Source organism: Pseudorca crassidens, chromosome 20 (assembly GCF_039906515.1).
Source record: "Pseudorca crassidens isolate mPseCra1 chromosome 20, mPseCra1.hap1, whole genome shotgun sequence".
NCBI lineage: Eukaryota > Metazoa > Chordata > Mammalia > Artiodactyla > Delphinidae > Pseudorca > Pseudorca crassidens.
In genome coordinates this window covers 16,728,804-16,741,254 of record NC_090315.1, presented here as the reverse complement: position 1 = coordinate 16,741,254, position 12,451 = coordinate 16,728,804, and the positions used below count along the sequence as shown (strand labels likewise).

General features: G+C 37.8%; 1 protein-coding gene across 1 annotated transcript in view; it reads right to left on the bottom strand.

The window, feature by feature from the left end:
• Positions 1-12,451, bottom strand: part of ZNF565 (zinc finger protein 565) — a 31,751-nt gene that overhangs the window by 18,009 nt on the left and 1,291 nt on the right. The window contains exons 2-3 of the mRNA XM_067720195.1: positions 8,980-9,149; positions 1,932-2,024 (exon numbers count right to left, since the gene is read on the bottom strand). Coding sequence (XP_067576296.1) covers positions 1,932-2,024; positions 8,980-9,094 — 208 coding nt within the window. The 5' untranslated portion in view covers positions 9,095-9,149. The remainder of the gene's footprint in view (positions 1-1,931; positions 2,025-8,979; positions 9,150-12,451) is intronic.

Here is a 12,451-nt window from a genome sequence, read left to right as displayed (position 1 = left end):
ATATTTAATATAAAAATAAAATATCTGTAAATGTACTTCAGACAAATATAATGTATTTATATTTTGTGAACACATAACATACAAGGCAGAAAAATACAAAGAAAAAACTTATATTTGAGATTTTAAAAACTCTAGCCCAAAATACTAAAATCAAAATGAAAAGGCAAATGATAAAATGAAAAAAAAAAACTTTAACTCACAAGTCAGATAAACAACAAAAATTCTTATTGGATAGTGCTTTTAAAATTAAATTTTCAGGGCTTCCCTGGTGGCACAGTGGTTAAGAATCTGCCTGCCAATGCTGGAGACATGGGTTTGAGCGCTGGGCCGGGAAGATCCCACATGCCGCAGAGCAACTAAGCCCGTGCACCACAACTACTTAGCCTGCGCTCTAGAGCCTGCGAGCCACAACTACTGAAGCCCGTGTGCCTAGAGCCTGTGTTCCGCAACAAGAGAAGCCACTGCAATGAGAAGCCCGTGCACTGCAACGAAGAGTAGCCCCTGCTCACTGCAACTAGAGAAAGCTCGCACGCAGCAACAAGGACCCAACGCAGCCAAAAATAAATAAATAAATAAATTTTTAAAAATTTAAATTAAATTTTCAGAAAAAAGCAATAATTTTAGATAAATGAGCAAAGGATATGCATGGGCAACTCACTAGATAATAAAGTGGCTCCTCAACCTATCAAGAGTTTTAAAACTTCACTAGTAATGAAGAGAGTGTACGTTAAAGCAATAAGGAAATAACATTTTACAGTTATCAATTTGGCAGATTTTTAAAAGACTGATGACACGTCACAAGAGCATGATGTGAGGAAATGGACACACACAGTAGATTATAGCTGGTATAAACTTGCAACAAGGCAATGTTAGCAGAAATTAAACCATGTATATCCTCTGATGAAGTACTTCTATATCTGAGACTCTATCCAAAAGATGAATGTGGGGTGTATGATGGAGACACTGCTGACAATGGAAACAACTTGGAGAGAATTTAAATATCCTACAAAATATAGTGTATCCATAAAATGGAAACATTGTTGCCATAAAAACATATCTTTGCTGATGTTAAGATGTTAAACAACTTTGGGTGAATAAGGTAGATAATAAAACAGTATATGTAATCTTATTTTTATAGGAAAAATATATACATGCATATATACATGCATATGTGTATGCATAGAAAATGGATTGAAAGGATTTTCAATTAAATTTTTACATTTGTCTCTAGGTGTATAATTATGGGGGAATCTTTTTCTGTATATATATATATATATATATATATTTTTTTTTTTTTTTTTTCGGTACTTGGGCCTCTCACTGTTGTGGCCTCTCCCGTTGCAGAGCACAGGCTCCGGACGCGCAGGCTCAGCGGCCATGGCTCACGGGCCCAGCCGCTCCGCGGCATGTGGGATCTTCCCGGACCAGGGCACGAACCCGTGTCCCCTGCATCGGCAGGCGGACTCTCAACCACTGCGCCACCAGGGAAGCCCATTCTGTATTTTTTTTTCTTTTCTTTTCTTTTTTTTTTTTTGGCCATACCACGCTGCATGTAGGATCTTAGTTCCCTGACCAGGGATGGAACCTGCGCCCCCTGCATTGGAAGCATGGGGTCTCAACCACTGAACCGTCAGGGAAGTCCCTGTTTTCCTGTGTTTTCAAGTTTTCCCTTAAGCATATGTTTTATCATCATAAATAACACAATTAATTCCTTCCTCCTCATGGGGCAGGATAGATTATAAAAGAAAATACGAATGGAGTGATACGAGTGACAGTAAAGTGCCTCTGGGAACTTGTATGCTGAAGGAGCTTAATCTTCTCCATAGTTCTAGAGCCTTTGAGGGGTGTGTTCTCAAACAGTAACTGACTTCCCACAGAGGAGGTGAGCTTTCATATAAAAGGCTTTCTGTTTCCTTAGTCTCCTCACTCACCTGTGCACAGGCCTCTTGTTAACCTCTTTCCACAGTCCAGGATGTCTTCCTTGCTCCAAAAAGAATTCACACCTAATTTACAGAAGCAACTTCCTATACACAGAAAAAGAAATGGGTCTTAGCCAGTGTGGTAGACATTACTAATTTAATTACTAATGTCTCACCATTATCCAGTTTTTCAAGTATCCAGTCTTCCACATAATCCAGACCACATAATTCTCTAATCTTTCTATTGCTGATGTGGTGGCCAAGGAGGCTGTGTGTTTCAGATGGTACAGCTACAGGATGGTGGAGTCTCCTTTAGTCTGGGACCCTGCCTATGCTGATGCATAATGAGCAAAAATTAAAAAGTTATTTTGTAAACCACTGAGATTTGGGGGTTGTTTGCTACCACAGCATAACAACCTGTCCTAACTAATATGCTAATTCAGCTATACTCTGACTAAATAAAAATTCAGACTTGCGGCCTTGGTCAATACAAGACAGAATAATTTTTAAAAAGTCAGAGGAAACTTCAGAAGTAACAGAGCAGAGCTGTGCATTTCCAACTCTATACATCTCAAAGGGATTTTTCACAAACCCACAATGTGAAACAAAAGGCCCTAAAAAGGCAGATGGTGAGTTAGGGGACAAGTTGTTCTTGATCCAGCAAAATCATGCTCCTTTAGATCTCTATCATCAAATCTTTGTACAAATCCTTCTAAGCGAAGTTCAGCCATCTACACACCACCCAGTGAAGCTTGCAGTTACGTCCCTGGATTTTCCCTGTCCCTAAATTGACAGACATTCTTATTGTTCAGCGGGCATGGATCCCACATCACACAAGGCTTGGGCCGGGGGAGTGCGAGAACTTGACAGCTCATGAGAAGTAGATATATATAGATATCTTCACCTTAACATTAGCAATCTGTTCCTGAAAAAGCAATCATTCTGAGTAAAAACTCTAACCAGGAGCCTCTCTCCCAATATTTTAAATGTGAAAAATATAATGAGTCACATTTTAACACAAAGCCCCCAAATAATTTCCTAAACATAATTAAACACAAGAAACACCTACATATAAATAATAAACTATTGTATTAAGATGAAAATTTCTGGGACTTCCCTGGTTGTGCAGTGGTTAAGAATCCGCCTGCCAATGCAGGGGACACGGGTATGAACCCGGGTCTGGGAAGATCCCACATGCCACGGAGCAACTAAGCCTGTGCACCACAACTAATGAGCCTGCGCTCTAGAGCCCATGAGCCAAAACTGCTGAGCCTGCGCGCCACAACTACTGAAGCCCGTGAGGCTAGAGCCCGTGCTTCACAACAGGAGAAGCCACTGCAATGAGAGGCCTACACGCCGCAACGAAGAGTAGCCCCCGCTTGCCCCTACTACAGAAGGCCCGCACACAGCAATGGAGACCCAACGCAGACAAAAAGAAAAAAAAAGATGAAAATTTCTTAAAACATCACTTCCTGATCACCAGTTATTATAGATATTAATAATTAGTTGCTTTGTGTGCAGTAACATGGCCTCCTTTAGCACCATGAACATCTGCACATCCCTTTTGTTGACAGGCCAATCTATACGTTTGTCAAAATATTAACATGACTCTGATATTTAACTAAGTGAATTTCTGATGTAACTTGAAACTTTTCCTATATGTCATATTTTTAAATGTTGTATTGAGCTTTATGGATGTAAACATCCAGTCTAAACATCAACCCAAAATCAATACACTGAGAGGTATGCACATTCTCAGGCAATGTTCAAGATTCTGAGTCAGACAACAGCATATTAAATAAATTAAAGATTTCTATAAAACAGCAATTCTCAGTACTCACAAATTTAGTAGTAATTAAGTAGTTAATAACATAGAAAATGTTCAAGATATGGTTAGATTACAAAACAACTGGGCATCATATGGTCTTATTTGTAAAATACATGTATATATTAACATAGACGATATAGACAGACAAATCAGACTGAACGTATCTGGGAAGTTTTATCCTTAAAGATTACTTTGGTTATTTCTGGGTTGTGATCTTCAATTTTCTTAGTTTTGCTTAAGTGCAGTTTTTCAATAACCATGCATTAATTTTTAAATGCATATTTTAAAGTTCTGTTAAGTATAAGCTACTCCCAAACGGCAGATGAAAAAGGAAATACTTTATTTTAAACAATCTTCCTTTGAACATGAAATAATAGCTCAGGATATTCTAAAAACAGTTCTTTTTCACAGAATGGCTTTTGTTGTTTTTGCTTGTCAGCTCCCAATTGTTGCAAACTTCTTGATTTGGTAACTACATTTATGTGTGCTGGAGACCTGCCTGGAAGAGAACTAAAAGTCATTCAGGCCAAGTCCTGTGTATAAGTGATGCTTCCTTTCAGCACTTCTCGCCAGATAGGTTTATTATGTTTCTGCACCTGCCCTATTTGCCTCAGTGTTCTCTGAACAGCTATAGAATCATCTTGCTCCACTGGTCATACTTTGTATTTCTTTTGAACACTTTTTTTTTTAAAGACTTTTTTGATGTGGACCATTTTTAAAGTCTTTATTGAATTTGTTACAATAGTACTTCTGTTTTATGTTTTGGCTTTTTTGGCCATGAGGCATGTGGGATCTTAGCTCCCCAACCAGGGATCGAACTTGTACCCCCTGCATTGGAAGGCGAAGTCTTAACCACTGGACTTCCAGGAAAGTCCCCATACTTTGGATTTCTGATGATTAGAATGAAAATTGCAGGAAATATAGGTGACTCAGTTCACCTCCATAGAGTTCTTATGGGATCAGTTTGACTTAGATATGACATGACATGACAATGACAGCTCTGGTCATACAAATATCTTCCTCTTATGAACTCTCATAGCATACTATCAGGGTAAACTAGTGCCCTTTTTCATCCTTTACTTTGGACATTTGTATACAAGTTTTATCTCCCCCATTACATTATTTGTAATTTAAAAACAGAGATTCTCACTTTTTAAAAGTACTTTGTCTCCCTGAGCTCTAGATTAGGATTTTGCATATTTGCAAATTCTTAATAAATGTCTAATGCCTGACCCAAAGGAATTCATTATAAAAATACATGAAGTTGTATGCACAAGAGTACTTTTGGGACAATTTCACAATTAAAATATAGAAATATAAATGCTCTTTAGTAGGCAGTAAAGGGAATAAATTAAGGTGCATCTCGATAATGAAATACTACATAGTGACTTTAAAATATAATTGTTACACAGTCAATGCATTATTAAATGAAGCAGGCAGGTTACAGAATTTATATAAGAGATACCACTCTATAAAATCCCACAGAAAGGGCTTCCCTGGTGGCGCAGTGGTTGAGAGTCCGCCTGCCAATGCAGGGAACACGGGTTCGTGCCCCGGTCTAGGAAGATCCCACATGCCGCGGAGCGGCTGGGCCCGTGAGCCATGGCCGCTGAGCCTGCGCGTCCGGAGCCGGTGCTCCACAACGGAAGAGGCCACAACAGTGAGAGTCCCGCATACCGCAAAAATAAATAAATAAATAAATAAATAATAAATAAAAATCCCACAGAAAAATACCTGAAATATATCCATCAAATATTAAGAATATTTATCTTTAGATGAATTACATTTTAAGAAAAATTTCTAATTTTTGCATTAAGCTTATATATTTCATAATAAAAAACATAACAGTACTTTCCACTTAAACAAAAATAAATAACTAGAGTTGTAGCTGACATTTATTTTCCTGGCAGCACAAAAATTATGAGCAATCGAGCCAATGTCTACAACACAAGTAGGGACAAAAAAGGAAATTAGTCTGATTGAAACAAATTACAACTAAAAGTTCTTTAACAGTCCTTTAACATATTCTCTGGTGCACTGAAATAGCTTCATTATCAAAAACATCCTGTGAATGACCAATTTTCAAGACAGTGCAATTTCCAGTTTAAGTGAGTCAGTGAGCACAAAGCAGAATGCATGGTGTCAGATACGTAGCCAGTTTCTTCTCCATTAAATTACCCATTAAAAAATTTGGGGATGGGATCTTTGCAAAATTTGAATACTTTTTTTTTTTTTTTGCGGTACGCGGGCCTCTCACTGCTGTGGCCTCTCCCGTTGCGGAGCACCGTCTCCGGACGCGCAGGCTCAGCGGCCATGGCTCACGGGCCCAGCCACTCCGCGGCATGCGGGATCCTCCCGGACCGGGGCACGAACCCGTGTCCCCCGCATCGGCAGGCGGACTCTCAACCACTGCGCCTCCAGGGAAGCCCTGAATACTTTTTTATTCATCATTTTCAGTGTTGTATCATTACAGTATTTTCCTTGTTCTGGTTAACTCTCTGTAAGCATATGTTTATTAGCTGAATAATATTCCATCATATGAATGTAATATGTGATAGAAACTTCCTCTTTTAACTCCCTGTTGTTGGGCACAAATTTTGCACAACATCTCAAAGGTTATTATTACCGGGCACTACTGTCTTTGATTGCAGTTCTAAATTTTTAAGGGTCATGAATCTCTTTGAAAATCTTATGAAATCATAAAACTCCTTTCAAGAAAAAAATCAAATAAATAAGTATCTGCAAGAACTTCCCTGGTGGTCCAGTGGCTGAGACTCCGTGCTCCCAATGCAGGAGGCCCGGGTTCAATCCCTGGTCTGGGATGCATGCCACAACTAAGAGTTCATATGCCACAACTAAGAGGCCCGAATGGCATAACTAAGATGCCACAACTATGAGCCTGCAAGCCGCAGTGAGGATCCCGCGTGCTGCAACTAAGACCCAGCGCAGCCAAAATAAATAAATAAATAAGTATTTTAAAAAAAAGTATCTGCAAAAGCTGCATAAAATTTCATGGCGTCTGCAGAGCCCTGAAGTCTAAGGGTGGGAGCCTGGACCTTCTTTAAAAACCCTGCTGTAACCACTTATTTACAAACACCAAGTACTACTAGCTAATATTCTTTTTTTTGTTTTTTCCATAACTTATCGAAAGAACAACATGGATTTGGCTGAAAACAAATTTAAGACCCCAAACCTAAAATGTCCCATATCAAATTAGATCTGGTTACTGAAACAAACTTTTATCCCAGATTTGTGAATCTAGACTTCTGATATAGGTCCCAATCACATTCTTACTCCTAAAAGCCAGAACAGCAGAAGGCCTTGTTCATCAACCCAGACTGTGAAAATCAAAAATATTAATAACAAGTGTTACATGATCCAGGGTATCTGTGTACAATTATGCAGGGGCCATTGTTCATGAATCAACAAATCACAACCCTCCAAAAGATGTAGATCTATGCCAACAGAGCCCTTTGCTGCATAAATGGTATAAAGGAGAAACTGAATAATTTGACAATAAAAAAAGGAACATCAGGAAACTAGCTGTACTAGACATTAAAATGTACTGTAAAGTCTCTATAATTAAAACAGTGTGGTAGTAGTGCATAAATAGACAAACCAACAAGTGGAACAGAACAGAAGGCCTAGAAATAGAACCAAGTATCAATATGTATGGACATTTAGTATATGATAGAGATGGCATTTCAAGTCAGTGGGGCAAAGATAAAATTCTTAATAAATGGTGCTGGGAAAACTGGATAGCCATTTAGAAAATATAAAATTAAATCCATACCCCATTCCATACACAAAATTAAACTCCAAATGGATCAGGGTGCTAGATGTAAAAGATGAAATCATACAGTTATTAGAAGATAACACATGTAAATTCCCCTTTAATCCTGAGATTGAGAAAGGCTTTCTAACTCCAGAAGCAATAAAGGAAAACATTGGTAATTTGACTACATAAAAATAAAAATATTCAACGACAAAGAACACCATAAACAAAGTCAAAAGACAACTGTCAACCTGGAAGAAAATACTTGCACCATACAACACAGATGAGGAACTAATATTCCTAATGTGTAAAGAATTCTTAAACATTGTGACAAAGCACCAAAAACAAACAAACAACAAACAAAAAAACCCCATGAAAGTAAACAGGAAAAAGAGATGGACAATTCACACACAAAAAAGATGTAAAAAAGGCCCTTAAGGATATGTATGCAAAGATGTCTATCAACATAGTACTGGAAGTCCTAGCCAGAGCAGTTGCACAAGAAAAAGAAATAAAAGGCATCCAAATTGGAAAGGAAGAAGTAAACTTATCTCTGTTCACAGATGACATAATCTTATATATAGAAAACCCTAGAGATTACACACACACACACACACACACACACACACACACACACACAAACAAACCCTGTCAGAACTAAAAAATGAATTCAGCAAAGTTGCAGGATACAAAATCAACACACAAAAATCAGTTGAATTTCTATATAGACTAACAATGAACAATCAGAAAAGAAAATTTTAAAAAACAAATCCATTTATGATAGTATCAAAAAGAACAAAATACTTAGGAATAAACTAAGGAAGCAAAAGACTTAACACATTGATAACTACAAAGATTGCTGAAAGAAATGAAAGAAGACATAAATAAATGGAAAGATATCCTGTGTTCAAGACTTGGAATACTTAATATTGTTAAGATGCTGTCACGGACTTAGAATTGTGTGTGTCCTCCCCGCCCCATTCATATGTTGGAAGCCCTAACCCCTAATGTCACTGTATTTGGAGATAGGGCCGTTATGGAAGTAATTACATTTAAATGACATCATAAGGGTGGGGGCCTGATATGATAGCAGTAGTGTCCCTATAAGAAGAGATACCAGAGAGCTCACTCTCTCTCTGCCATGCGAGGACTCAGTGAGAAGGTGGCACCTTGATCTCAGACTTCCAACCTCCATAACTGTGAGAAAATAAATTTCTGTTGTTTAAGCCACCCAGTCTATGGTATTTTGTTATGGAAGCTTGAGCTGACCAAGACAGATGGCAATACTACCTAAAGTAACATACAGATTCAATGCAATCCTTATGAAAACCCCAATGATTTTTTGAAAAAATGGAAAAATCCATCCTAAAATTCACACAGAATCTCAAGGGACCCCAAATAGCCAAAACAATCTTACTCTCACAATTCTTGATTTCAAAACTTACTACAAAACTTACCAAAGATGGTAATCAAAACAGTGTGGTGGGCTTCCCTGGTGGCGGAGTGGTTGAGAGTCCGCCTGCCGATGCAGGGGACGTGGGTTCGTGCCCCTGGTCCGGGAAGATCCCACATGCCGTGGAGCGGCTAGGCCCGTGAGCCATGGCTGCTGAGCCTGCGTGTCCGGAGCCTGTGCTCCGCAACGGGAGAGGCCACAACAGTGAGAGGCCGCGTGCCGCAAAAGAACAAAACAAAACAAAAAACAAACAAACAAATAAACAAAAAACAGTGTGGTACTAACAAAAAGACAGATATTTAGACCAATGAAATAGAAATCCTCACATATATGGTCAAATAATTTTCAGCAATGGAGTCAAGACTATTTGATAGGGGAAAGGACAGTCTTTTCAACAAATGGTGCTGGGAAAACTGGATATCCACATGCAAAAGAATAAAGTTGGACCTGTACCTAATACTACACTAAAAAATTAACTCAAAATGGATCAAAGATCTAAACATAAGAGCTAAAACTATAAAACTCTTAGAAGAAAACATAGGGGAAAATCTTCATAACACTAGATTTAGCAATTATTTCTTGGATATGACAACGAAAGCACAGGCAACAAAAGAAAAAAATGTGTTGTAGACTTCATCAAAATAAAAAACTTTTGTGCATCAAAGGATACTGTCAACAGAGTGAAAGTACAATCCATGGAATGGGAATATTTGCAAATCATGTGTTTTATAAGGGATTACTATTCAGAGTATATAAAGAACTCCTAGAACACAACAACAAAAAACAAACAAACCCCGGTGGCCTCGTGGTTAGGATTCCAGGCTTTCACTGCCATGGCCCAGGTTCAATTCCTGGTCGGGGAACTGAGATCCTGCACTGCTGCACAGTGCAGCCAAAAGAAAAGGGGGGGAGGGGCAAAGGATATTTCTCCAAAGATATACAAATGGCCAACAAACAACGTGAAAAGATTTCCTACATCACTAATAATTAAAGGAATGCAAATCAAAACCCATAATGAGATACCACTTCACACTCATTAGGATGGCTATTATAAAAAAAGCAGAAAATAACAAGCATTGGCAAGGATGTAAAGAAATCGGAACCCTTGTTCACTGCCAGTGGGAATGTAAAATAGTGCATCTGTTGTAGAAAATGGTATGGTGATTCCTCAAAAAATTAAACATATCATGTGATCCAGCAATTCAACTTCTGGATATATACTCCAAAGAAGTGAAAGCAGGGACATGAACAGATATTCGAAAACCCATGTTCAGAGCAGCATTATTCACAATAGCGAAAAGGTGTTAGCAACCCAAGTGCCCACTGATAAATTAATAAACAGAATGTGGTATACATGTACAATGGAAAATTATTCAGACTTAAAAAGGAAGGAAATTCTGACATATGCTACAACATGGATGAATCCTGAAGATATTGTGCTCAGTGAAATAAGTCAGTCATAAAAGGACAAACACTGTATGATTCCACTTATGTGAGGTACCTAGAATATTCTAATTCATAGAGGTAAAAAGCAGAATGGTGGTTTCAAGGGGCTGGAGGAAGGGGCAAAGGGAATTATTGTTTGATGGGTACAGAGTTTCGGTCTTTGAAGATGAAAAAAGTTCTGGAGATGAATGGTGGCGATGGCTGCACAAGGCAAATGGAGTTAATGTTACTGAACAGCATAATTAAAATGGTAAATTTTATGTTATGTATATTTAACCATAAAAACCCCCAACAAACTGAGATTGGTTGGTTACCTATAATGGGTGATTGGGCACAGTGTGGAAAGAATGGGGGAATGGAATTGGGAGAGAAGGAATGATGGAGGAGTAACTGAGTAGATCTTCTGGTCTAATTCTAACTTTCAGAACCATGTTAATGTTTCACATACTCAAAAAATAATTAAAATCAACCAGGATGTGTGTTTGGGAGCCCCAAATAAAATACAAACAGTAACAAATGAACCTATATTACAAATGAGTAATATTACCATACAGATGGGTGTAGGGAAAACTGTATTTTTATTTATTTTATTTTTGGGGGGGCAGTGCTGTATTTTTTACTATGAACTGTAAGACTAAATACAAAAAGAACTATATGGGGTTTGGGGATATGTGTTAGAACTACTTTCTACTCAAGACTGAGCAAATAAATAAATGTACTGTGGTTAATGAGAGCCGAGTTTTTCACTGTCAGAGAAAGGAGTTACGGAAAAGGAAATGGAGATGTCTAGAAGAAGCCCTGTGGTATTGAACTGGAATTGGAGATATCATATGACATCATGGATTATCTGTATAGGTATACATACAGATAGATACAGATGTGTGGGTACAGATGCATATATTTCATATCTGAGAAAGTCAAGAAGCAAAGACATCCCAGTAGCAACGAGCACATCTAATCTCGGTTTCTAAATATAATTTTCTAATAAAAGGAGCCAGTGATCCCTGGGAAATTTGCTGATTCCAGGACTAAGGCTGGGAAAGTACAGTATCAACCTGGAACATCCTGTGGTGCAGGAAAATAAGGAAGTACTAAATAAATAAATAAATAAAGGGGATATGTTGAAAGGATACAGGAACCAATCCAAAGGGTTTCCCAGTGGCCAAATATGGGACAATTCGAGCAATAAAATAGTGATAGTAATGGATTATAACCTATAGTATTAAAAAATCCAGACTATACTTATATAAGTTAGTAAATCAATTAAATGGGGAGAAGGAAAATCTATTTGTGACAGAATTATAATTAATAAATGTAGAAGGAATAACAGAATCCGAAAAAAAAAAATCAACGTTTGGCAAATACCTGGTAATAAATTTTCAGGCAGGAATTATCAATGGATGTAGTAGGTGGAAGTAGGATGAAAAACAGCATAATTTTATAGACCTAAAGTATTTCTCCTTGAGACACATTAATTATAATGGAAAGAGTGACTTTGCAGTGGAGAAACCTGGCAAATAAAGTTAACACCACCAATAATGAGACAAATTAATCTCATGTGTCTCCTGATAAGATGCACTGAGAATACATCACTTTTGGGGTAGTCTTGCCTCAACTGCATAATCCAAATTTAATTATGAGGAAGTATCAGACAACCTCAAACTGAGGAACATTCTACATTGCAGAATTTACAAAATAAACGGCCAGTTCATCTCAAAAGTGTCAAGGTCATGAAAGACAAAGATTGAGTAACCGTTCCAGATAAAAGAAGACTAAGGAGAGTTACCAACTTAATTGCAACATATGATCCTGGATTGGATCCTTGTCCAGAAACAGGACACTAAGGGACACTGATGAAATCTGAATAAGGTTTGTAGATTGGTTATTTATCAGCGTTAATCTCTTGGCTTTGATAGAGAAGCTGGGTTAAGAGTATTTGGGAATTCTATTTTTGCAACAGTTTTAAGTCTAAAGCTAATTAAAAATGAAAAGTTTAAAAACATTTAGATTAACATTAGGTGTATAGGGAG